Here is a 27,109-nt window from a genome sequence, read left to right on the forward strand (position 1 = left end):
AGAAAATAGGTGCAGGAGTAGGCCATTCGGCCCTTCGAGCCTGCACCACCATTCAATATGATCATGGCTGATCATCCAACTCAGTATCCTGTACCTCCCTTCTCTCCATACCCCCTGACTGATAAAAACTGACTGCAAAAGTTTTTATAGATATGTGAAAAGAAAGAGATTAGTTAAAACAAATGTAGGTCCCTTGCAGTCAGAAACAGGTGAGTTGATCATGGGGAACTAGGATATGGCGGACCAATTGAATAACTACTTTGGTTCCGTTTTCACTAAGGAAGACATAAATGATCTGCCGGAAATAGCAGGGGCCCGCGGGTCAAAGGAGGTGGAGGAATTGAGTGAAATCCAGGTTAGTCGGGAAGTGGTGTTGGGTAAATTGAATGGATTAAAGGACGATAAATCCCCAGGGCCAGATAGGCTGCATCCCAGAGTACTTAAGGAAGTAGCTCCAGAAATAGTGGATGCATTAGTAATAATCTTTCAAAACTCTTTAGATTCTGGAGTAGTTCCAGAGGATTGGCGGGTAGCAAACGTAACCCCACTTTTTAAGAAGGGAGGGAGAGAGAAAACGGGGAATTACAGACCAGTTAGCCTAACATCGGTAGTGGGGAAACTGCTAGAGTCAGTTATTAAAGATGGGATAGCAGCACATTTAGAAAGTGGTGAAATCATTGGACAAAGTCAGCATGGATTTACGAAAGGTAAATCATGTCTGACGAATCTTATAGAATTTTTCGAGGATGTAACTAGTAGCGTGGATAGGGGAGAACCAGTGGATGTGGTGTATCTGGACTTCCAGAAGGCTTTCGACAAGGTCCCACATAAGAGATTAGTATACAAACTTAAAGCACATGGCATTGGGGGTTCAGTATTGATGTGGATAGAAAACTGGCTGGCAAACAGGAAGCAAAGAGTAGGAGTAAACGGGTCCTTTTCACAATGGCAGGCAGTGACTAGTGGGGTACCGCAAGGCTCAGTACTGGGACCCCAGCTATTTACAATATATATTAATGATCTGGATGAGGGAATTGAAGGCAATATCTCCAAGTTTGCGGATGACACTAAGCTGGGGGGCAGTGTTAGGTGTGAGGAGGATGCTAGGAGACTGCAAGGTGACTTGGATAGGCTGGGTGAGTAGGCAAATTTTTGGCAGATGCAGTATAATGTGGATAAATGTGAGGTTATCCATTTTGGTGGCAAAAAACGGGAAAGCAGACTATTATCTAAACGGTGGCCGATTGGGAAAGGGGGAGATGCAGCGAGACCAGGGTGTCATGGTACACCAGTCATTGAAGGTAGGCATGCAGGTGCAGCAGGCAGTAAAGAAAGCGAATGGCATGTTGGCTTTCATAGCAAGAGGATTTGAGTATAGGAGCAGGGAGGTTCTACTGCAGTTGTATAGGGTCTTGGTGAGACCACACCTGGAGTATTGCGTGCAGTTTTGGTCTCCAAATCTGAGGAAGGACATTATTGCCATAGAGGGAGTGCAGAGAAGGTTCACCAGACTGATTCCTGGGATGTCAGGACTGTCTTATGAAGAAAGACTGGATAGACTTGGTTTATACTCTCTAGAGTTTAGGAGATTGAGAGGGGATCTTATAGAAACTTACAAAATTCTTAAGGGGTTGGACAGGCTAGATGCAGGAAGTTTGTTCCCGATGTTGGGGAAGTCAAGGACAAGGGGTCACAGCTTAAGGATAAGGGGGAAATCCTTTAAAACCGAGATGAGGAGAACTTTTTTCACACAGAGAGTGGTGAATCTCTGGAACTCTCTGCCACAGAGGGTAGTTGAGGCCAGTTCATTGGCTATATTTAAGAGGGAGTTAGATGTGGCCCTTGTGGCCAAGGGGATCAGGGGGTATGGAGAGAAGGCAGGTACGGGATAATGAGTTGGATGATCAGCCATGATCATATTAAATGGCGGTGCAGGCTCGAAGGGCCGAATGGCCTACTCCTGCACCTAATTTCTATGTTTCTATGTTTCTATGATCCCTTTAACCACAAGGGCCACATCTAACACTAGATTAGACCAACCATGATTTGAATGACGGAATAGAATTGATGGGCCGAATGGCCTAATTCTGCCCCTCGAATTTCTGAAGCAGCAAATTAGGTGTTTTGCTACTTTTGTCCCACATGTGTGGGATTATTGAAGACAAGTTTCTCTGAGGTTGTTTGAAGTTGATAAAGTCGAACAAGGCTGGGCTGGCTGGCCGCTGGGGTTAAGGTGCAGAGAAAGCAACGTGAGTGATGGAGAGAGGGAGGGAAGAAGAGAGAGAGACAGAGAGAGAGAGACAGGACAGGAGAAAGGAAGGAAGTCCCGCACCAGGAACTGCGGAAGCCGGAGTGCAGTGCCGGCAGGAGCTCAGCACAAGAGTCGGTGTTGACGGGGAGATACACGGCGCCGGGTCAAGTGGGTGACAGCTGCTGCAGACACACACAGAGGGAGATTGGAAGAGAGTTTGTGTGTTTGCTCAACAAGTCTGTAAGTGCAGAGGCCAATGCATTCTCCCCCAGTCTTTAAATATCGTGCACCAGCCCAGTGCTGGGGCCACTGACTCGGCAGGTCGGGCAGCATCTGTGGAGGGGGATGAGCGACCTGAACCTTACCTGGCCATCCCACCTGCACAGGTGTGCGGGACGGAACTGCACACCTGCTGGGCTAACACAGCCCAGTCTGAAGAAGAAGGGTCTCGACCCGAAATGTCACCCACTCCTTCTCACCAGAGATGCTGCCTGTCCCGCTGAGTTGCTCCAGCACTCCGCGTGTGTGTGAGCGTATGTATATGTGTGTGTATATGTGTGTGTGTATGTGCGTGCGTGTGTGTGTGTGTGTGTGTGTGGGGTGTGTGTGTGTGGGTGGGTGTGGTGTGGGTGTGTGTGTGGGGGGGGGTGGGTGTGGGGGGGGGGGGGGGGTGTGGGGTGTGTGGGTGGGGTGTGTGTGAGTGAGTGTGTGAGGGTGGGTGGGTGGGTGCAGGTATATGCGTGTGTGTGTTTGTGTGTGAGTGTGTGTATATGTATGTATGTGTGTGTGTGTGTGGGGGGGGTGGTGTGTCTGTGGGGTGTATATATGGTGGTGTGTGTGTGTGTGTGGGGCTGTGTGTGTGTGTGTGTGTGTGGGGGGGTGTGTGTGTGTGTGTGTGTGTGTGTGTGTGTGTGTGTGGGTGGTGTGTGTGGGGTGGGTGTTGTGTGTGTGTGTGTGTGTGTGTGGGTCTGTGTGTGTGTGTGTGTGTGTGTGTGTGTGTGTGGCTGTGTGTGTGTGTGTGTGTGTGTGTGTGTGTGGGGGTGTGTGTGTGTGTGTGTGTGTGTGTGTGTGTGTGTGTGTGTGTGTGTGTGTGTGTGTGTGTGTGTGTGTGTGTGTGTGTGGCTGTGTGTGTGTGTGTGTGTGTGTGTGTGTGTGTGTGTGTGTGTGTGTGTTGTGTGTGTGTGTGTGTGTGTGTGGCTCTGTGTGTGTGTGTGTTGCTCTGTGTGTGTGTGTGTGTGTGTGTGTGTGTGTGTGTGGCTGTGTATGTGTGTGTGTGTGTTTGTGTGTTGTGTGTGTGTGTGTGTGTGTGTGTGTGTGTGTGTGTGTGTGTGTGTGTGTGTGTGTCTGTGTGTGTGTGAGTGTGTTGGCTCTGTATGTATGTGTGTGTGTGTTATACAGGCAGTCTTGAAGGTGAACGATGAGAGTTGCATAACTTGGGCCTTTACTCGCTGGGGGCGAAGTCCTCAGTGAAGTTTGCACGGAGCTTTTTTGCGGCTGATTTATCAGACGGGCAGTGTATGTGTGTGTGTGTGTGTTGGCTCTGTAATCCCCAACCCACAGACTAAGAGAAAGCCGCGGGACTCTTTAAACTCCCCCTATTAAAACCTGACCAAACGCCGCAAAATAAAAAAAATAATACAAACGTAAACACTGCAGATGATGTCACGTTAACATGACCAAGGGCATGTGTGATCTCACTCATAGAAACAAGGAACTGCAGAGACTGCCATAGAGTGATACAGCGTAGAAACAGGCCCTTCAGCCCAACTTGCCCACACGGACCAACATGGTCCCACCTGCCTCTGAGGCAGAGAATTCCACAGACTCACCACTCTCTGTGTGAAAAAGTGTTTCCTCATCTCCGTTCTCAATGGCTCCCATCGGGCAAGAGGTACAGAAGTGTGAAAACGCACACCTCCAGATTCAGGGGCAGTTTCTTCCCAGCTGTTATCAGGCAACTGAACCATCCTACCACAACCAGAGAGCGGTCCTGAACTTCCACTGACTATCTTTGATTGGACTTTGCTGGCTTTACCTTGCACTAAACGTTATTCCCTTATCATGTATCTATACACTGCAAATGGCTCGATTGTTATCGTATTGTCTTTCCGCTGACTGGTTAGCACGCAACAAAAGCTTTTCACTGTACCTCGGTACACGTGACAATAAACTAGACTGCAAACGTAAATACCATTGTGGTTGTAGTTCTTTTGCACATTTTTGCTCCTCAGTTTAGTATTTTAGTTTAGTTCAGAGATACAGGGTGGAATCAGGCCCACCGTGTCTGCACCGACCAGCGATCCCCGCACACTAGCACTATCCTACACACACACACACACTAGGAACAATTTACAATGTTACAGTGCCAATTAACCTACAATCCTGTACATCTTTGGAGTGTGTGGGGAAACCGGAGCACCCGGAGAAAACCCACGCAGTTCATGGGGAGAAGGTACAAACTCCGTACAGACAGCTCTGGAGGCTGGATGGAACACGGGTCTCTGGCGCTGTGAGGCAGCAACTCTACAGCCCTGGCAATCCCTTGCACTCCCCTCTCCTCCCACAACTCCATCTCCGTCCCAGCCCACCGACCCCACTTCTAATAACACAGAAATAGTCACACTCTGTTCTGGGACCCGCGGAGAGTTAATCCCTGCACATTCCTATTCCTGCTGCAGCTTTATAGGAAAGATCTGTGGAGAACATGGATAGGTGACATTTTACAGAGTGCTGGAGTAACTCAGCGGGTCAATAGACAATAGACAATAGGTGCAGGGGTAGGCCATTTGGCCCTTCGAGCCAGCACCGCCATTCAATGTGATTATGGCTGATCATCCCCAATCAGTACCCCCGTTCCTGCCTTCTCCTCATATCCCCTGACTCCGCTATTTTTAAGAGCCCTATCTAGCTCTCTCTCTTGAAAGCATCCAGAGAACCGGCCTCCACCACCCTCTGAGGCAGGCAGGCAGCATCTGTGGAGAACATGGATAGGTGACGTTTCACAGAGTGCTGGAGTAACTCAGTCGGTCATAGAAACAGAAACATAGAAAATAAGTGCAGGAGGAGGCCATTCGGCCCTTCGAGCCAGCACCGCCATTCATTGTGATCATGGCTGATCGTCCCCTATCTATAAGCCGTGCCTGCCTTCTCCCCATATCCCTTGACTCCACTAGCCCCTAGAGCTCTATCCAACTCTCTCTTAAATCCATCCAGTGACTTGGCCTCCACTGCCCTCCGTGGCAGGGAATTCCATAAATTCACAACTCTCTGGGTGAAAAAAAAAATTCTCACCTCAGTCTTAAATGACCTCCCCTTTATCCTAAGGCTGTGGCCCCTGGTTCTGGACTCGCCCAACATTGGGAACATTTTTCCTGCATTTAGCTTGCCCAGTACTTTTATAATTTTATATGTTTCTATAAGATCTCCCCCTCATCCTTCTAAACTCCAGTGAATACAAGCCTAGTCTTTCCAATCTTTCCTCGTATGACAGTCCCGCCATCCCAGGGATCAATCTCGTGAACCTACGCTGCACTGCCTCAATCACAAGGATGTCCTTCCTCAAATTAGGAGACCAAAACTGTATACAATACTCCAGATGTGGTCTCACTAGAGCCCTATACAACTGCAGAAGAACCTTGTTACTCCTATACTGAAACCCAGGTCTCGCTGCACCTCCCCCTTACCTAACCTAACCCCATTGAGATAATAATCTGCCCCCTTCTTTTTGCCGCCAAAGTGGATAACCCCACATTTATCTATATTATACTGCATCTGCCACACATCTGCCCACTCACTCAACCTGTCCAGGTCACCCTGCAACCTCCTAACATCCTCTTCACAGTTCACACTGCCACCCAGCTTTGTGTCATCCGCAAACTTGCTAGTGTTGCTCCTAATTCCCTCTTTCCAAATCATTAATATATATGGTAAACAGTTGCGGCCCCAACATCGAGCCTTGCGGCACTCCACTCGCCACTGCCTGCCATTCTGAAATGTACCCGCTCACTCCTACTCTTTGCTTCCGGTCTGCCAACCAATTCCAACATGTCAACACCCTACCCCCAATACCATGTCAACACCCTAACCCCAATACCATGTGCTCTAATTTTAGTCACCAGTCTCCCATGCGGGACCTTATCAAAGGCTTTCCGAAAGTCTACATACACTACATCCAGGCAGGTCAGGCAGCATCTCTGGAGAACATGGATAGGTGACGTTGGTGTTTGTCTCCCCCTGCAGGCATGGATAGAGTACGTGTGGGGGTGATCGGTGCAGGCGTGGTGGGCCTGTCCACTGCCCTGTGCGTGGCCGAAACGCTCCCCAACTGCTCCGTCACCGTGATCGCAGAGAAGTTCTCCCCGCACACCACCAGCGACGTGGCTGCGGGAATCCTCAGCCCTCACCTCAACACAGGTGAGCTCCTCTCAAGGCACGGCAGCACGTTGTCGTTAGCGGGTGGAGTCCGTCATGCAGCCCAGTCTCCCCACCATTGTAGATGTAGCCCAGTCTATCACACACACCACACTCCCCACCATTGTAGATGTAGCCCAGTCCATCACACAGACCACACTCCCCACCATTGTTAATGTAGCCCAGTCCATCACACACCCCACACCACACTCCCCACCATTGTAGATGTAGCCCAGTCCCACACACACCACACTCCCCACCATTGTAGATGTAGCCCAGTCCATCACACACACCACACTCCCCACCATTGTAGATGTAGCCCAGTCCACCACACACCACACTCCCACCATTGTAGATGTAGCCCAGTCCATCACACACACCACACTCCCCACCATTGTAGATGTAGCCCAGTCCATCACACACACACACCACACTCCCCACCATTGTAGATGTAGCCCAGTCCATCACACACCACACTCCCCACCCATTGAATCCATCTCCATTTCACACTGACTCAGAAAAGCAGCCAACATAATCAACGTGTGTAGCAAGGAACTGCAGATGCTGATTTAAACTGAAGATAGACACAAAATGCTGGAGTGACACAGCGGGGCAGGCAGTGTCTCTGGAGAGAAGGAATGGATGACGTTTCGGGTCAAGGCCTTTCTTCAGACCAGTCAAGTCTGTAGAAGGGTCTCGACTCGAAACGTCACCCATTCCTTCTCTCCAGAGTTACTCCAGTAGTTTGTGTCTATCGTGGCTTGTTAGCGTTTGTTTTGGACGTGTGCCACCAAAGAAACTATCTGGCACTGTGGCATTTCACATAGAAACATAGAAAATAGGTGCAGGAGGAGGCCATTCGGCCCTTCGAGCCAGCACCGCCATTCATTGTGATCATGGCTGATCGTCCCCTATCAATAACCCGTGCCTGCCATCTCCCCATATCCCTTGACTCCACTAGCCCCTAGAGCTCTATTTAACTCTCTCTTAAATCCATCCAGTGACTTGGCCTCCACTGCCCTCTGTGGCAGGGAATTCCATAAAGTCACAACTCTCTGGGTGAAAAAGTTTTTTCCCACCTCAGTCTTAAATGGCCTCCCCTTTATTCTAAGACTGTGGCCCCTGGTTCTGGACTCGCCCAACATTGGGAACATTTTTCCTGCATCTAGCTTGTCCAGTCCTTTTATAATTTTATATGTTCCTATAAGATTTACCCCTCATCCTTCTAAACCCCATTTTACGGTGCTGCCAGATTCACCTCTACCCCATTGCGGACATTGGACTTTGTCTGTGGAACTGATGCGCTACAATGCTGAGAACTATATTCTGCACTCTGTATCTTCCCCTTTGCTCCACCTATTTCCGAGCGGCACGGTGGCGCAGCGGTAGAGTTGCTGCCTCACGGCGCCAGAGACACGGGTTTGATTCTAAACCGAATGAAATTCGATCTAAACCGAATGAAGCACTGGAGGCCACAACTTTAAGGTGAGAGAGGGGCAAAGTGCAGATGGGGAATAAAAATGAGCAAAGTCTGCTCTCTGCAAAGGCACCAATTATTTATTGATAGCCACAGAGTGCTGGAGTAACTCAGTGGCTCAGACATCACCTCTGGAGAAAGAGGATAGGTGACGTTTCGGGTCGGGTCCGTTCAGGTTCAGTCCCAAAATATCACTCATTCTTTTTCTCCACGGATCCTGCCTGACCAGCAGGGGGCGGCATGGCACGGTGGCGCATTGGTAGAGTTGCTGCCTCACAGCGCCAGAGGCCCAGGTTCGATCCTGACCTCGGGTGCTGTCTGTACGGAGTTTGTACCTTCTCCCCGTGACCGTGTGGGTTTGCTCCGGTTTGTAGGTTAATTGGCTTCCAGCATCTGCAGTTCGTTTGTGACTCTCGAGTGCATGCTCTCGACTGACTCTTGTTGTTCAACCAGAGAGCAGTCCTGAACTGCGATCTACCTCATTGGCGACCCTCGGTAGATCCTTGATCGGACTTTACTGGCTTTACAATAGACAATAGACAATAGGAGCAGGAGTAGGCCATTCGGCCCTTCGAGCCAGCACCGCCATTCAATGTGATCATGGCTGAACATCCCCAATCAGTACCCCGTTCCTGCCTTCCCCCCATATCCCCTGACTCTGCTATCTTCAAGAGCCCTATCTAGCTCTCTCTTGAAAGCATCCAGAGAACCGGCCTCCACCGCCCTCTGAGGCAGAGAATTCCACAGACTCACCACTCTCTGTGAGAAAAAGTGTTTCCTCGTCTGTTCTAAATGGCTTGCTACTTATTCTTAAACTGTGGTCCCTGGTTCTGGACTCCCCCAACATCGGGAACATGTTTCCTGCCTCTAGCGTGTCCAAACCCTTAACAATCTTATATGTTTCAATGAGATATCCTCTCATCCTTCTAAACTCCAGCGTGTACAAGCCCAGCTGCTCCATTCTCTCAGCATATGACAGTCCCACTATCCCGGGAATTAACCTTGTAAACCTACGCTGCACTCCCTCAATAGCAAGAATGTCCTTCCTCAAATTAGGGGACCAAAACTGCACACAATACTCCAGGTGTGGTCTCACTAGGGTTCTGTACAACTGCAGACGGACCTCTTTGCTCCTCTTAGTGACCTTGCACTAAACGTTATCCCCTTATCATGTATCTGTACACTGTGAACGGCTCGATTGTAATCATGTATTGTCTTTCCGCTGACTGGATAGCACGCAACAAAAGCTTTTCACTGTACCTCGGTACACGTGACTATAAACTAAACTGTGACTGTAAATGAATGGTTATTCATTTACAGTCACTCAGATCCAAACTAAAGAGAGCCATCAAAGAGGCAAAGGCAGCCTGAGGAAGAAGACTAGAGAGGCACACTTTAACGAGAGGGACCCTCGGCATGTCTGGCAGGGTATTCAGCAACTTACCAACTACAAGGGCAACGGGGGGCCAACCACCAGCAGCAGCAGCAACTCGCTAGCTGAGGAGCTCAACCACTGCTGGCCCAGATGGCATCCCAGGGAGAGTACTGCGGGACTGTGCAGACCAGTTAGCGGAGGTTTTTAGCGACATCTTCAACCTCTCTCTGTCAACGTGCACTGTCCCTAAATGCTTCAAGACTGCCACCATCGTGCCTGTACCCAAAAACACATCCATTACCAACTTGAACGACTACAGACCTGTTGCTCTCACTTCAACGGTGATGAAGTGTTTTGAACGGCTGGTCCTGGCCCACATTAAGTCCTCACTCCCATCCACCCTGGATCAGCATCAGTTTGCATATAGAGCTAATAGGTCAACGGAGGATGCCATCAACATGGCTCTACATTCTGCACTGACACATCTGGAGCGCCCTGGCTCATATGTGAGGATGGTACACAAAATTGCTGGAGAAACTCAGCGGGTGCAGCAGCATCTATGGAGCGAAGGAAATAGACGACGTTTCGGGCCGAAACCCTTCTTCAGACTGATGGGGGGTGGGGGGGGGGAGAAGGAAGGAAAAAGGGAGGAGGAGGAGCCCGAGGGCGGGGGGATGGGAGGAGACAGCTCGAGGGTTAAGGAAGGGGAGGAGACAGCAAGGGCTAGCAAAATTGGGAGAATTCAACATTCATGCCACCGGACGCAAGCAACCCAGGCGGAATATGAGGTGCCGTTCCTCAATTTCATATGTGAGGATGTTGTTTGTAGATTTTAGTTCTGCATTCAATACCATCATCCCCAGCAGAATGGAGGTGGAGCTGCTCACAGGATGGTGCAAATCCCACAACCTCATTCTTAACGTGGGAAAAACTAAGGAGATGGTGGTTGACTTCAGGAGGGCGGGGAAACAACACCATACACCTCTGCACATCGACGGAGCTGATGTGGAAAGGGTCAGCAGCATGAAGTTCTTAGGACTACACCTGTCTGATGACCTGACGTCCACGGCCAACACCACAGCTCTGGTCAAGAGAGCCCAGCAGCGACTTGTACCCCCCCGAAGACTACGGAAAGCAGGCCTCCCCAGCCACTGCTGCTACGGACTTTTTACAGGGGGACTGTTGAGAGCACACTGACATACGGCATCACTGGTCCTGGTTTCTAGCTGCAGCTGCAAGGCGTACGAACGGCACCAACTGGACAGAGAGTTAGTAAAAGACCGCAAGCAGGATTATTGGTGCTCCACTCCCCTTCCTGCTGGATATATACAAGAAGAGATGCAGAAAACAGAAATTATCTCCATCATCAAAGGCCCTTACCACCCTTCGCATGACTGCACCGCCATTTTTTCACCATCCTCCCATCTGGGAAGAGGTCCAGTACCTGCATTAGCTGCAAAACCAGCAGGATGCTCCTCAGCTTCTTCCCACAGGCTATAAGACCCTGTTAAATGAACTTTGCCCCCTGCCAAGTATCGCGCACAAACACCCCGCTGCCGGTCGGAACGGCTGTTGAATGTAATTGAATGTTATTAGAGGGTTAAATTGTTCATGACATGTATTTTAACTTTAATTGCTATTTATTTTGTAACGAAAACTGAATGGACACTGGTTGAGAAACGTTTTTTTGTTTCCTCTGAGTATGCGAATACTCAGGAAATGACAATAAAGATTTACAATTACAATTACAATTACAATTACAGAATGGTGGACAAACTGTCTGATCTGGGTGTTAATGCCAACACATGCAGATGGATCAAGGACTTCCTAACAGATCACCCACAGACTGTCAGGATGGGGCCCAATCACTCCCCAGTCCTGACACTCAGCACAGGAGCGCCACTAGGTTGTGTGCTGAGTCCCATCTTGTATACAATATCCACCCATGACTGTACACCAACACACAGTACAAACAGGATCATCAAGTTTGCGGACGACCCGACTGTGGTGGGACTGATAAACAACAACGATGAGTCTGCCTACAGGGATGAAGTCCAAAACCTGACTGTCTGGTGTACTAAAAATAACATAACCATATATAACCATATAACAATTACAGCACGGAAACAATCCATCTCGACCCTTCTAGTCCGTGCCGAACACGTATTCTCCCCTAGTCCCATATACCTGCGCTCAGACCATAACCCTCCATTCCCTTCCCATCCATATAACTATACAATTTATTTTTAAATGATAAAAACGAACCTGCCTCCACCACCTTCACTGGAAGCTCATTCCACACAGCTACCACTCTCTGAGTAAAGAAGTTCCCCCTCATGTTACCCCTAAACTTCTGTCCCTTAATTCTCAAGTCATGTCCCCTTGTTTGAATCTTCCCGACTCTCAGTGGGAAAAGCTTTTCCACATCAACTCTGTCTATCCCTCTCATCATTTTAAAAACCTTTATCAAGTCCCCCCTTAACCTTCTGCGCTCCAAAGAATAAAGCCCTAACTTGTACATCAAAGGAGACATGGTGGAGAGAGTCACTGGCTTTAAGTTCCTGGGAATTGACATCTCCCAGGACCTCAAATGGAAAATGAACACCGACACTCTCGTGAAGGAGTCACAGCAGCGGCTGTATTTCCTGAAGTCTCTGTGGAGAGAAAACGTCTCACAGCCGCTGCTGCTGTCCTTCTACCGATGGGCCGTGGAAAGTACCCTCTCCTATAGAATCCTGGTGTGGTTTACTAGCTGCACTGTGGCTGAGAGGAGAGCGCTGCAGGAAATTATAGAAACTGCACAGAGCATTACAAACACTCAACTGCCCATCCCTGGATGATATATACAGGGCCCGATGCTTGCGCAGGGCCACAAACATCCAGCAGGACACATCCCACCCTGCCAACCACCTTTTCACTCTGCTACCCTCTGGGAGGCGATACAGGTCTCTGAAGGCTCGCACCGACCGGTAGACTAAAAAATAGTTTCTACCCATGTGCAATAAAAATGCTTAATTCTAACAGAGAACACTGCGGGAACTCGGTACAAGAACTGTTCCAGAGCCGCTGCCTGAAAAAAGCTCTGAGAATAGCTAAGGACAAACTGCACCCCCTCCACACACACCTGGATCTACTGCCATCAGGCAAGAGATACCGTAGCATCAAAGCCCGGACTACCAGACTGCTAAACAGCTTCCTACCACAGGCTGTGAGGCTGCTAAACAGTCACTCCACCTGATTCTGTGGCTTTGCACTGACATTTTAATAACTCTGGCACTGGCCACTCAAATCAGATGCCCTGGACATTTTAATGACTGTTTTTACTGTATTTTAATGTTGCTGTTTTACCTGCTTTTAACTATTTATACTGTTTCATCAGGGACTGGATTGTTTTTATTGTTATTATGTGTGAAATGTTTAAGTTTTATGTGCGATGTCCGGTATTCCCTGGGAAACGTCTTCTCATTTTGCACTGTACAATTGTTGCTTTGCAAGATGACAATAAAGGTTGATTGATTGAAGCAAGATAATACACAATATTCTTTTAAAATATTTTTAATGCCTATTTATTATTTTCTTTAATGACTTGTGTATATGTGAGTCAATGGCTGTTGTGTTTTGTTCTTTTTAAATCTTGTATCCTGTGTCTTCCATGTACACACCGAAGGAGTTGCAATGGAATTTCGTCGTACAGTTGTTGTGCAATGACAATGAAGGTGTTTGATTTGATTTGATTTTGTTGAAATTAGTGACGCCGCTGGAAAGTCTGAGGCGCTGGTTTGCGGAGACGTTTGCCCACGTCTACTCCATTGCACGGTCGACCGAGGCTCCCGATGCTGGAGTACAGATCTTGTCTGGGTAAGTCAATAGACAACAGGTGCAGGTTAGTCACCCCGTCGAGCCAGCACCGCCATTCAATGTGATCATGGCTGATCATCCCCAATCAGTACCCCGTTCCTGCCTTCTCCCCCATATCCCCTGACTCTGCTATTTTTAAGAGCCCTATCTAGCTCTCTCTTGAAAGTATCCAGAGAACCTGCCTCCACCATCCTCTGAGGCAGAGAATTCCACAGACTCACCACTCTCTGTGAGAAAACGCGTTTCCTCGTCTCCGTTCTAAATGGCTTACCCCTTATTCTTAAACTGTGGCCCCTGGTTCTGGACTCCCCCAACATCGGGAACATGTTTCCTGCCTTTAGCGTGTCCAAACCCTTAATGATCGTATGTTTCAATGAGATGCCCTCTCATCCTTCTAAACTCCAGAGTGTACAAGCCCAGCCGCTCCATTCTCCATTCCCGAAAGGATGCCATTGCCATTACAACAGTACATTCAAGCTGGAAAGAGTGCACAGTACTTGTCCAGGCCCACCATAGAAACCATTCTATAGGACCCTTCCCCAGAGTGCAAGGCAGCTGGAATGTTTGAATGCAATTGTAAAGACTTCTGAAGAAAACAAATTCTTCACACAGAGGGTGGTGGGTGTATGGAACGAGCTGCCAGAGGAGGTAGTTGGGGCAGGGAGTTACCAGGATGCATCACAGCACGGTTTGGGAACAGCTCCATCCAAGACTGCAAGAAATAGCAGCGAATTGTGGACGCAGCCCAGACCATCGCACAAACCAACCTCCCTTCCATTGACTCCATCTACACCTCACGCTGCCTCGGCAAGGCCAGCAGCATCATCAAGGACCAGTCGCACCCTGACCACTCCCTCTTCTCCCCTCTCCCATCGGGCAAAAGGTACAATAGACAATAGACGCAGGAGCAGGCCATTCGGCCCTTCGAGCCAGCACCCCCATTCAATGTGATCATGGCTGATCATCCCCAATCAGTACCCAGTTCCTGCCTTCTCCCCATATCCCCTGACTCCGCTTTCTTTAAGAGCCCTATCTAGCTCTCTCTTGAAAGCATCCAGAGAACCGGCCTCCACCGCCCTCTGAGGCAGAGAATTCCACAGAAGTGTGAAAACGCACACCTCCAGATTCAGGGACAGTTTCTTCCCAGCTGTTATCAGGCAACTGAACCAACTAGAGAGCGGTCCTGAGCTACTACCTACCTCATTGGTGACCCTCGGACTATCCTTGATTGGACATTACTGTCTTTACCTTGTACTAAACGTTATCCCTTTATCATGTAAACGGCTGGATTGTAATCCTGTGTTGCCTTCGCTGACTGGTTAGCACACAACGAAAAGCTTTTCACTGTACCTCGCTACACGTGACAATAAACTAAACTAAACTGAACTGCCTGTCCAGCTGAGTTACTCGGGCATTTTGTGTCTATATTCGATGTGAATAAATAGTTGTGTCGTTAATGGCCTTATTTCCTCTCCGTTTAAAGATGGGAGATCTTCAAGCAGCCGCCTGAGGAAAGGATCCCGTTTTGGTCGGACATTGTGCTGGCCTTTCATGTAATGAGTGATTCTGAGTTGAAGCGGTTTCCAGAGACCACCTTTGGATGGATGTACACCACCTTGCTGTGTGAATGCCTCCTGTACCTGCCTTGGCTGGAGAAACGGTGAGTCTCGCCTCTCTGTTCAAGGAACCCAACATCCATCTACGTCACGGGTCGGCAACCTACGGCCCCCGGGCCGAATGCGGCCCGTCGCCCGAAATCATCCGGCCCGCAGACTTCCGCCATCTGCGGTACCTCCCGGGCCCGAGGCCGCGGTGCCCAGGCACGGTGACGCAAGGCCGCAAGGAGGCCCCCAAAGATCCTATAGTGAGCAAGATAGATCACTCGATGAAAAAGACGTAGTACGGTCATGGGTAGATTCATGGGTAATTTTCGGCCCCATTTCCGTAACCAGCTTCCGTCTCCGCACCAAAGATCCCGTAGGATAATAGTACGGAGACGGAAGCCGGTTACGGAAACATCCTCGTAAAAATAAAAGTTATTTGGTAAAACTCTTCTCCTCATTTTCAGAATTTAAATTTATTAACACAAACTGTTCCCCCGCAACGTTGATTACACTGCGAGTCGGGTCGGGTCGAGTCCGGTTACGGAAATGGATGAAAAAAAGGCCACGTTCTGCTCCGTTGCGTACTACACGTCAGCCCATTGTATTTAGCAGGAGTGGTCTATCTTGCTCCGCTATAGGTTCTTTGGGCGCGATGACGCAAGGAGGGCTGCACTGGCGCCCGCAATGGCGGAGCCGACGAGCAGCGCCGCCGAGCGCCGAAATCTGGCTGTACCGCGTCCTGCGCAAAGCTGCCGGCACTGCCTCACACCTTCTGTGTCTGGGCTTCACTGCCGGGATCGCGGTTGTCAATAGGCCGGGGGACGAGTGAGCGTGAGTATTTGAGCCACTACCTACAGGACAGAGCCAAGGCAATGGTCCGTTGGTGCGCCATGTTGGTGAGCGCCCGTAACTAGGGACGCCATGTTGGTGAGCACCCGTAACTAGGGACGCCATGTTGGTGAGCACCCGTAACTAGGGACGCCATGTTAGTGAGCGCCCGTAACTAGGGACGCCATGTTGATGAGCGCCCGTAACTAGGGATGCCATGTTGGTGAGCGCCCGTAACTAGGGACGCCATGTTAGTGAGCGCCCGTAACTAGGGATGCCATGTTGGTGAGCGCCTGTAACTAGGAAAGCCATGTTGGTGAGCACCCGTAACTAGGGAAGCCATGTTGGTGATCGCCTGTAACTAGGGACGCCATGTTGGTGAGCACCCGTAACTAGGGAAGCCATGTTGGTGATCGCCTGTAACTAGGGACGCCATGTTGGTGAGCACCCGTAACTAGGGACGCCATGTTGGTGAGCACCCGTAACTAGGGGCCAGGGCTCCGGGTGGCGTCCTCGAAGGGGCGGGATCATGACATGTGAGCACGTGATTTGATGCCTGCCATCCGGGGCGGGATCCATGTGTACACGTGATAGATGTGGCCCGCCATCCGCTCATAGACATGCGTCCGGCCCCGATGCAGAACAAGGTTGCCCACCCCTGATCTGCGTAAACACTATAAACGGCTCGATTGTAATCATGTATTGTCTTTCCGCTGACTGGTCAGCACGCAACAAAAGCTTTTCCCTGTACCTCGGTACACGTGTCAATAAACTAAACTGAAACTGTCTGTACGGAATTTGCACGTTCTCCCTGTGACCACGTGTGTTTTCTCCGGGCGCTCCAGTTTCCAACCAAAGAAGCGCAGGTTTTGACGTTAATTGGCTTCGGTAACTGAACTCAACATCCTCACTGGAGGGAAATCAAGTCGTTCAGTCCGGGTGAAAAGGACAAGGTTTTGGTGGCGTTGTGTAGGGTTTGTCTTGGTTTAGAGATACAGCGCAAAACAGGCCATTCAGCCCACCGAGTCCGCGCCGACCAGCGATCGCCCAGTACACCAGCACTATCCTACACCGTAACGTTGCACTAGTCGGGTCGGGTCGGGTCACTAGGGTCACTTGTGATCACTAGGGTCATTCTGAAGAAGGGTCTCGACCCGAAACGTCGCTCATTCCTTCTCTCCATAGATGCTGCCTGTCCCACTGAGTTACTCCAGCACTTTGTGTCTACCTTTGATTTAAACCAGCATCTGCAGTCCTTTCTTACACATTTTGTCAACTTCACTGCGAAATGTCCTCAAGGTCTGTCTACTTCGAAGAAGTTAGAAACATAGAAAATAGGTGCAGGAGGAGGGCATTCGGCCCTTCGATTGTGATCACGGCTTATCCCCAATCAATAACCCGTGCCTGCCTTCTCCACATATCCCTTGACTCCACTAGCCCCTAGAGCTCTATCTAACTCTTAAATCCATCCAGTGACTTGGCTTCCACTGCTCTCTGTGGCAGGGAATTTCACAAATTCGTGACTCTCTGGGTGAAAAGGTTTTTTCTCACCTCAGTCTTAAATGGCCTCCCCTTTATTCTAAGACTGTGGTCCCTGGTTCTGGACTCGGCCAACATTGGGAACAGTTCTCCTCCTATCTCTGACGATCAGTCCGAAGAAGGATCTCAACCCAAAACGTCACCCATTCCTTCTCTCCAGAGATGCTGCTGCCTGTCCCGCTGAGTTACTCCGGCAATTTGTATCTACACACTAGGGTTAATTCTTACTGAAGCCAATTAACCTATAAACGCGAATGTCTTTGTAGCGTGGGAGGAAACTGGAGCACCCGGAGAAAACCCACATGGTCAGAGAGTAAGTAAATAAGTCAGTAAGTAGGTTTATTGGCCAAGTATTCACATACAAGGAATTTGCCTTCGTGCTCCGCCCACAAGTAACAACATGACATACAGTGACAGTTACGAATGACTCAGAAAACACTAAACATTAATAATAATAAAACATTAATGATAAAACACCATTGATCAAGGATGTGAACCAACAAAATACCAGATCAAAGGGAGGCTACAGATTTTTGGCTGTTGAGTAGAGCAACTACTCGTGGATAAAAACTGTTTTTATGTCTGGCTGTGGCAGCTTTGACAGTCCGGAGTCGCCTTCCAGAGGGAAGTGATTCAAAGAGTTTGTGGCCAGGGTGAGAGGGGTCAGAGATGATCTTGCCCGCTCGCTTCCTGGCCCTTGCAGTGTACAGTTCATCAATGGAGGGAAGATTGCAGCCAATAACCTTCTCTGCTGATCGGAAGAGAGCCAAACATAGAAACATACATAGAAACATAGAAAATAGGTGCAGGAGTAGGCCATTCGGCCCTTCGAGCCTGCACCGCCATTCAATATGATCATGGCTGATCATCCAACTCAGTATCCTGTACCTGTCTTCTCTCCATACCCCCTGATCCCTTTAGCCACAAGGGCCACATCTAACTCCCTCTTAAATATAGCCAATGAACTGGCCTCAACTACCTTCTGCGGCAGAGAATTCCACCGATTCACCACTCTCTGTGTGAAAAATGTTTCTCTCATCTCGGTCCTAAAAGATTTCCCCCTTATCCTTGAACTGTGACCCCTTGTTCTGGACATCCCCAACATCGGGAACAATCTTCCTGCATCAAGCCTGTCCAACCCCTTAAGAATTTTGTCCGTTTCTATAAGATCCCCCCTCAATCTTCTAAATTCTAGCGAGTACAAACCGAGTCTATCCAGTCTTTCTTCATATGAAAGTCCTGACATCCCAGGAATCATCCTTCATGATGGAGAAGGTGAGGACAGACTCTACGATGGCCGTGTAGAATTGGACCATCATTGCCTGTGTCAGATTGTGCTTCCTCAGCTGCCGCAGGAAATACATCCTCTGTTGTGCCTTTTTGACTGTGGAGTCGATGGTAGCCCCCTACTTAAGGTCCTTGGAGATGATGGTTCCCAGGAACTTAGAAGACTGTTGTTGTGGTGGTGTTGGTGTAAACGTCCAAACTCCATGCAGACAGCACCCGTAGTCAGGATGGAACCCGGGTCTCAGCGGCTGTGAGGCAGCAACTCTATCGCTGCCCCATTGGGCAGGGCAGCAACACTCTGACCTCTAAACTCCAAATCACTGAGATCTTCATCCAGTGAACGATAGTTGGTGATTGGGGAACTTTGATAGATTATTCAGGGGGGATTACAACAGAATCAGATGTCTTCACTACCATGGTTTACACAGTATTACGATAATCTCTATGCTTAGAGCTAAGATCAGCGAGAAGCTCAAAAGGAATTAATCACTGGAAGTACTGAAGCTCGTGTTGGATTGATTGAATTGATTGAAAGATACACTTTGGAAAATGGCCCTTCGACCCACCAAATCCATGCTGACCATCGATCACTCCTACACTAGTTCTGTGTCCTACACACTTGAGGCAATTTACAGAAGCCAATTAACCTACAAACCTATAAATATATATAGACATATAAATACCTTGGAGTGCACCTTGATAACAAACTGGGCTGCTCTGTCGACTCTGACTCCCTCTACAAGAAAGGCCAGAACAGACTCTTTTTCCTCAGAAGGCTCAGATCCTTCAATGTGCGTAATGACATGCTGTACATGTTTGACAACACTGTGGTTGCAAGTGTCATTTTCTACGCTGTTCTCTGCTGGGGCAACAACATCAGTGTGAAAAACAGCAAGAAGCAAACTGGTAAAACGGGCTCGCTCAGTGCTGGAGGGGAGAGGATGTGCCTGAGAGGCAAGGTGCAGGCCATCCTTATAGAAACTTACAACATTCTTAAGGGGTTGGACAGACTAGATGCAGGAAGATTGTTCCTGATGTTGGGGAAGTCCAGAACAAGGGGTCACAGTTTAAGGATAAGGGGGAAATCCTTTAGGACCGAGATGAGGAAAACATTTTTCACACAGAGAGTGGTGAATCTGTGGAATTCTCTGCCACAGAAGGTAGTTGAGGCCACAGTTCATTGGCTATATTTAAGTGGGAGTTAGATGTGGCCCTTGTGGCTAAAGGGATCAGGGGGTATGGAGAGAAGGCAGGGATGGGATACTGAGTTGGATGATCAGCCATGATCACATTGAATGGCGGTGCAGGCTCGAAGGGCCGAATGGCCTACTCCTGCACCTAATTTCTATGTTTCTATGTTTCTTTGTATCCTGGAAAACCCTGGGCACCCCCTCCATGTAACCAACATCAACCGGCTCCTCTCCCTGCGCTGTAGAACGGAGCGGTTCAGGAGATCCTTCACCCCTACAGCCATTAGATTTTATATTCCTGACCACTAGGCTGTAAGGGGATGCGTTTGCATTTTTAGTAGTTGGTCTTTTTAAGTATTTATTGCTCTCAGGTATTGTCCATATTTTCTGTCTGCTTTCGTTCTGAATGCTTGGGTTTGTTGCTTGTTGGCTTCTGGACATCTGAATTTCCCTGAGGGGATCAATAAAGTATTTATTAATATTATTATTATTAACCGGTGGGTCAGGCAGCATCGCTGGAGAGAAGGAATAGATGACGTTTTGGGTCGAGACTCTTCTTCAGACTAGCTAGTCTGTAGAAGGGTTTCGACCCAAAAAGGCATCTATTCCTTCTCTCCAGAGGTGCAGCCTGACCCGCTGAGTTACTCCAGCACTTTGTGTCCATCTTCGGTGTAAACCAGCATCTGCAGTTCCTTCACACACATTTATCCGACCACTCCTGTACATCTTTGGGATGGGGGAGGAAACCGGAGCACCCGGAGAAAACCCACGTGGTCACAGCTCCGAGGGATCCGGTTTCCTCCCACGACCCAAAGATGTACAGGAGTTGTAGGATGAATGTACGGGTGTCACGGGTTACGGGGAGAAGGCAGGAGAATGGGGTTAGGAGGGAGAGATAGATCGGCCGTCCTTGTTCATCAGTCAATGAAAGTAAGCATGCAGGTACAGCAGGCAGTGAAGAAAGCGAATGGCATGTTAGCCTTCATAACAAGAGGAGCGGAGTATAGGAGCAAAAAGGTCCTTCTGCAGTTGTACAGGGGCCTAGTGAGACCACACCTGGAGTATTGTGTGCAGTTTTGGTCTGCAAATTTGAGGAAGGACATTCTTGCTATTGAGGGAGTGCAGCGTAGGTTCACAAGGTTAATTCCCGGGATGGCGGGAGTATCATATGCTGAGAGAATGGAGCGGCTGGGCTTGTACACTCTGGAGTTTAGAAGGATGAGAGGATATCTTATTGAAACACGTAGGATTATTAAGGGCTTGGACACGCTAGAGGCAGGAAACATGTTCCCTGATGTTGGGGGAGTCCAGAACCAGGGGCCACAGTTTAAGAATAAGGGATAGGCCATTTAGAACGGAGACGAGGAAACACTTTTTCACACAGAGAGCGGCGCCTTTGACAACACAAAATGAAAGCGTGAGAAGATATTTAAATTAAATTATTGCATGCTGGAAGATTTTTACCAAAGAACTTTTATTTTAACGAGGATGTTTCCGTAACCGGCTACCGTCCCCGCACTAGTATCCTACGGGATCTTTGGCACGGAGCCGGAAGCCGGTTACGGAAATGGGGCCGAAAATTGCCCACGAATCAGCCCATCACTTATAGAATCTGTACTCGCCTTTAACATCACATCCTGGTTCACCCTCACCTCTGTCAAAGACAAATCAAAGCTTTCCCGGATCATCAATCAGGCAAGCAAAATAACTGGCAAAACTCAAAATCAACTATCAGTACTCCACACCCAGGCAGTTAAATGGAAAGCCAATCTCATTACACAGGATCCCACCCACCCCCTGCACAAGTCTTTCCAACTTCTGCCATCAGGCCGCCGATATAAAGTCCCCCTATCCAAGAAAAACATCCACAAAAACTCATTCATACCCATTGCCATAAACAGCTTAAATAAAAAATGAACAATGGATAAATTAACCCTGTCGCATTGTCACTTTACACGTATCCACAACTTTTATCTTGTCTATTTTTACAGTTTTTAATCTTTATATTTGCTCTGAAGATCGATACACGCTGTGTGTGCTCGCAGGAATCTGTGTTGTATGACTGCTTATCAGTACATTGTCCTGTCTGTATGTTGAGCCACGTCAAAGAAGATTTTCTGTTACGACAGACAATAAAGTTTTCTGAATCTGAATCTGAATCTGAATGACCGCACTACGTCTTTTCCGCTCGCTATAGGATCTTTGATCGTAGGTGGTCGTAGATAGTCGTGGGTCGGTAACTGGCCCGAGAACAAAATTGCAAATATGACATAGTTTTATCGTGTGATCATTTTCCACTCGTGGCTAGTCAAAGTTGATCGCAGGTGTGGGAGAATGAGGTCGTAGGAGGTGTTTAAGAAGGAACTGCAGATGCTGGAAAATCGAAAGTAGACAAAAATGCTGGAGAAACTCAGCAGGTGCAGCAGCATCTATGGAGCGAAGGAAATAGGCAATGTTTCGGGACGAAACGTTGCCTATTTCCTTCGCTCCATAGATGTTGCTGCACCCGCTGAGTTTCTCCAGCATTTTTGTGCATAGTCGTAGGAGGTCTTTTACTTTGGCGAGTCAACGCGACCTTGACATTTTTTTTCCAACTCGTCTCGGGCCTTCTAAACTCGTGGGTTAGGTCGCCAAGTGGGACAGGCCCCGTTAGTGTAAACCCAGGAGAAAGCCCGGTGGAGTCGCAGGACCACTTGCTGCCACCAGGTGTCACACACGAGCTTCACCAGCGGCAGAGCCCACACACTGTGTCTCCATTGTCACAGAATGCTGGAGTAACTCAGCTGGACAGGCAGCATCCCCGGAGAGACACCCTTCTTCAGACCAATTCAGCTGTCGGCCCAGCTCCCATAGATTCAGTTCCCGATCTGTTTATCTTCAACATATACCAGGGTGCATTTAAATTCCTTCCTTCTCCCTTTGCCTTCTCTCCGGAGATGCTGCCTGTCCCACAGAGTTACTCCAGCATTTTGTGTCTATTTTCGGTATGTACCGGCATCTGCAGTTCCTTCCCACACATCTAAACTGCCTGTACATGATCCTCATGCCCCCATTCCCTACATTTATCTGTGTCGCCATCTAACAGCAAATACTAACATAGATACATAGATACATAGAAAATAGGTGCAGGAGTAGGCCATTCGGCCCTTCGAGCCTGCACCGTCATTCAATATGATCATGGCTGATCATCCAACTCATATCCTGTATCTGCCTTCTCTCCATACCCCCTGATCCCTTTAGCCACAAGGGCCACATCTAACTCCCTCTTAAATATAGCCAATGAACTGTGGCCTCAACAACCTTCTGTGGCAGCAAATTCCACAGATTCACCACTCTCTGTGTAAAAAATGTTTTCCTCATCTCGGTCCTAAAAGATTTCCCCCTTATCCTTAAACTGTGACCCCTTGTTCTGGACTTCCCCAACATCGGGAACAATCTTCCTGCATCCAGCCTGTCCAACCCCTTAAGAATTTTGTAAGTTTCTATAAGAATTTTATAAGTTTCTCCCATGCCTTCTCACCGGAGATGCTGCCTGCCCCGCAGAGTGATGCCCCTGTCCCACTTAGGAAACCTGAACGGAAACCTCTGGAGACTTTGCGCCCCACCCAAGGTTTCCGTGCGGTTCCCGGAGGTTGCAGGTGGTTGCCGGAGGTTGCAGGTAGTGGAAGCAGGTAGGGAGACTGACAAAAACCTCCGGGAACCGCACGGAAACCTTGGGTGGGGCGCAAAGTCTCCAGAGGTTTCCGTTCAGGTTTCCTAAGTGGGACAAGGGGCATTACTCCAGCATTTTGTGTCTATCTTCAGTATGTACCGGCATCGGCAGTTCCTTCCCACACATCGTAACTGCCTGCACATGATCCACATGCCTCCATTTCCTGCATTTATCTGTGTGCCCATCTAAAAGCAAATACTAACATTTATGGACAAAAATGCTGGAGACACTCAGCAGGTGAGGCAGCATCTATGGAGCATCTATGGAGCGAAGGAAATAGGCAACGTTATGGGCTGAAAGATAGCGGAGTCAGGGGATATGCATTTCGTTGTCTCTGTACTGTACATTGACAATGACAATTAAAATTGAATCTGAATCTGATATGAGGAGAATGCAGGAACGGGGTACTGATTAGGGATGATCAGCCATGATCACATTGAATGGCAGTGCTGGCTCGAAGGGCCGAATGGCCTACTCCTGCACCTATTGTCTATTGTCTATTGTTACGGGGAGAAGGCAGGAGAATGGGGTTAGGAGGGAGAGATAGATCAGCCACGATTTAATGGCAGCAGTAGACTTGATGGGCCGAATGGCCTAATTCTGCTCCATTTGCTTATGAACATGAGCTTTGCACCAGCGTTTTGTGATTTATTGCCCCTTCACTGGCACACTGCCCAGACCTGCCAAGTATTCTTGGACAAGCTGGAGAAAGCAGCCAAGAGCAGCGTTGTTCCTGTTGAGGGTAGAGGGACCAGTAGAATGTCCCTTGCAGCCGGGGTCCAGGAGGGCAAGGAGAACCACCACTCCACCTAGTGTCCGCAAGGGGAGGAGCGGCTCTGCTGTCAGCGACATTCTTGCTATTGAGGGAGTGCAGCGTAGGTTTACAAGGTTAATTCCCGGGATGGCGGGACTGTCATATGCTGAGAGAATGGAGCAGCTGGGCTTGTACACCCTGGAGTTTAGAAGGGTGAGAGGGGATCTCATTGAGACATATAAGATTGTTAAGGGTTTGGACACGCTGGAGGCAGGAAATATGTTCCCGATGTTGGGGGAGTCCGGAACCAGGGGCCACACAGTTTAAGAATAAGGAGTAAGCCATTTAGAACGGAGACGAGGAAACACTTTTTCTCACAGAGAGTTGTGAGTCTGTGGAATTCTCTGCCTCAGAGGGCGGTGGAGGCAGGTTCTTTCAAGAGAGAGCTAGATAGGGCTCTTAAAGGTAGTGGAGTCAGGGGATATGGGGAGAAGGCAGGAACGGGGTACTGATTGTGGATGATCGGCCATGATCACATTGAATGGCGGTGCTGGCTCGAAGGGCCGAATGGCCTACTCCTGCACCTATTGTCTATTGTTTATTGACTGGTGACAGGATCTAGGGAGTAGATAGGGCCAAAGATGTTCTGGTTGGGTTGCTCCTAGGCCCGGCCAAGCTGGCCATCCGCAAGTCACGGGGCCAGTCGGAAGGGGGCTCAGCCCGAGCCAGATGTTTGCCCTTTTACCGGGGTTGTATACTAGCTATTGGAATATTTGTAAAGGTCATTTAATAATAATAATAATAATAATAATAATAATAATAATAATAATACTATATTTTATTGTTATTGCACAGAGGTACGACGAGATTTGCTATGCAGCTTCCATCCCATATCATAACTTTATTAGCTAGAAATTTAGACACCCAGAGAAACAAGATTTTAAAAATGATGATTTTGTTACATGGTGGTGGGAACGTCACCACAGTTTTTTGTTTTTTTTTGGTTTTAGTATCGTGTTGAAATTAAATAAATTATTTTTTGAGACAATAAAAAAAAGAACATTGTATTTCCTGGGTGTTGGTTGCATTGATGAATAGAAACATAGAAACTAAGTGCAGGAGTAGGCCATTCGGCCCTTCGAGCCTGCACCGCCATTCAATATGATCATGGCTGATCATCCAACTCAGTATCCTGTACCTGCCTTCTTTCCATACCCCCTGATCCCTTTAGCCACAAGGGCCACATCTAACTCCCTCTTAAATATAGCCAATGAACTGGCCTCAACTACCCTCTGTGGCAGAGAGTTCCACAGATTCACCACTCTCTGTGTGAAAAAAGTTCTTCTCATCTCGGTTTTAAAGGATTTCCCCCTTATCCTTAAGCTGTGACCCCTTGTCCTGGACTTCCCCAACATCGGGAACAATCTTCCTGCATCTAGCCTGTCCGACCCCTTAAGAATGTTGTACGTTTCTATAAGGATGGCCTGCACCTTGCCTCTCAGGCACATCCTCTCCCCTCCAGCACTGAGCGGGCCCGTTTTACCAGTTTGATTCTTGCTGTTTTTCACACTGACGTTGTTGCCCCAGCAGAGAACAGCGTAGAAAATGACACTTGCAACCACAGTGTTGTCAAACAATCTTCCCGCATCTAGCCTGTCTAACCCCCTAATGTGCCGTTGTGGTTTGCAGGCTGAAGGAGGCGGGAGTGCAGATGGAGTCGGGGAAGGTGACGGACCTGTGGGAGCTGGAGGGGAAGTACGAGGTGGTGGTGAACTGCGCTGGTCTGGGCGCGGGGCCACTGGCGGGCGACCCGCTCCTGTACCCGGTGAGGGGGCAGGTCCACAAGGTCCACGCCCCCTGGTTGAAGCACTTTGTCCGCCGCGGAGACGGCAGCGCCTACATCTACCCGGGCGTGACGGGCGTGACTCTGGGCGGGACCAGGCAGGCGGGCGACTGGAGGCTGGACCCCGACGCGGGGGACGAGCGCTCCATCCTGGCCAGCTGCGGCGTGTACGAGCCCGGCCTGGCCCGCTGCCGGCGGCTGGGCAACGCTGGCGTGGGGCTGAGACCCACCCGCCGGGCGCTCAGGCTGGACGGGGAGAGGCTGGAGCGGGGGGGCCGCTCTATGCGGGTGGTCCACAACTACGGCCACGGTGGGGTGGGGGTCTCCCTGCACTGGGGGATGGCCAGGGAAGCTGCCCGTCTAGTGAAGGAGGCCGTGGCCCAGATTAGACTCCAACCCACCCATACAACGTCCAAACTGTGACACCCCCTCCCAACAATAGACCACAACACTCAGTCCCCACGGCCCACAAGCTTAACCCTGTCCCACATGGTCGCACTCGGTGGAGGTTTAGTAGAGAATCCCCACACACACACACACACACACACACACACACACACACACACACACACACACACACACACACACACACACACACACACACACACACACACACACCACACACACACACACACACACACACACACACACACACACACACACACACACACACACACACACACACACACACACACACACACACACACACACACACACACACACACACACACACACACACACACACACACACACACACACACACACACAATCAATGGGAGATATCGCAACCCGAAACGTCACCTATTCCTTCGCTCCATAGATACTGCCTCGCCCGCTGAGTTTCTCCAGCATTTTTGTCCACAATCTATTTATCACATGTACAACTGGGCAGCGAATTTATGTTTGCATATTTACACATAGGAACATAGACAATAGGTGCAGGAGGAGGCCATTCGGCCCTTCGAGCCTGCACCACCATTC

The 27,109-nt window shown here is 49.1% G+C and overlaps 1 protein-coding gene across 2 annotated transcripts; it reads left to right on the plus strand.

Annotated features, from left to right (window-relative positions):
- Positions 1 to 2,290: 2,290 nt before the first annotated feature.
- ddo (D-aspartate oxidase) lies at positions 2,291 to 26,647 on the plus strand. Of its 2 annotated transcripts, XM_055634946.1 has the most exons (5): positions 2,295 to 2,491; positions 6,491 to 6,664; positions 13,263 to 13,371; positions 14,855 to 15,031; positions 25,975 to 26,647. In XM_055634946.1, the coding sequence occupies exons 2-5, from the start codon at positions 6,493 to 6,495 to the stop codon at positions 26,549 to 26,551; spliced, it is 1,035 nt and encodes a 344-aa protein (XP_055490921.1). In that variant the 5' UTR covers positions 2,295 to 2,491; positions 6,491 to 6,492; the 3' UTR covers positions 26,552 to 26,647. The 2 variants fall into 2 exon arrangements, with proteins under 2 accessions (XP_055490923.1, XP_055490921.1); XM_055634948.1 differs by lacking the exon at positions 6,491 to 6,664 and having other exon boundaries at positions 2,291 to 2,491.
- The last annotated feature ends 462 nt before the right edge of the window (positions 26,648 to 27,109 follow it).

Source organism: Leucoraja erinacea, chromosome 5 (genome assembly GCF_028641065.1).
Source record: "Leucoraja erinacea ecotype New England chromosome 5, Leri_hhj_1, whole genome shotgun sequence".
Classification (NCBI taxonomy): Eukaryota; Metazoa; Chordata; class Chondrichthyes; order Rajiformes; family Rajidae; genus Leucoraja; species Leucoraja erinaceus.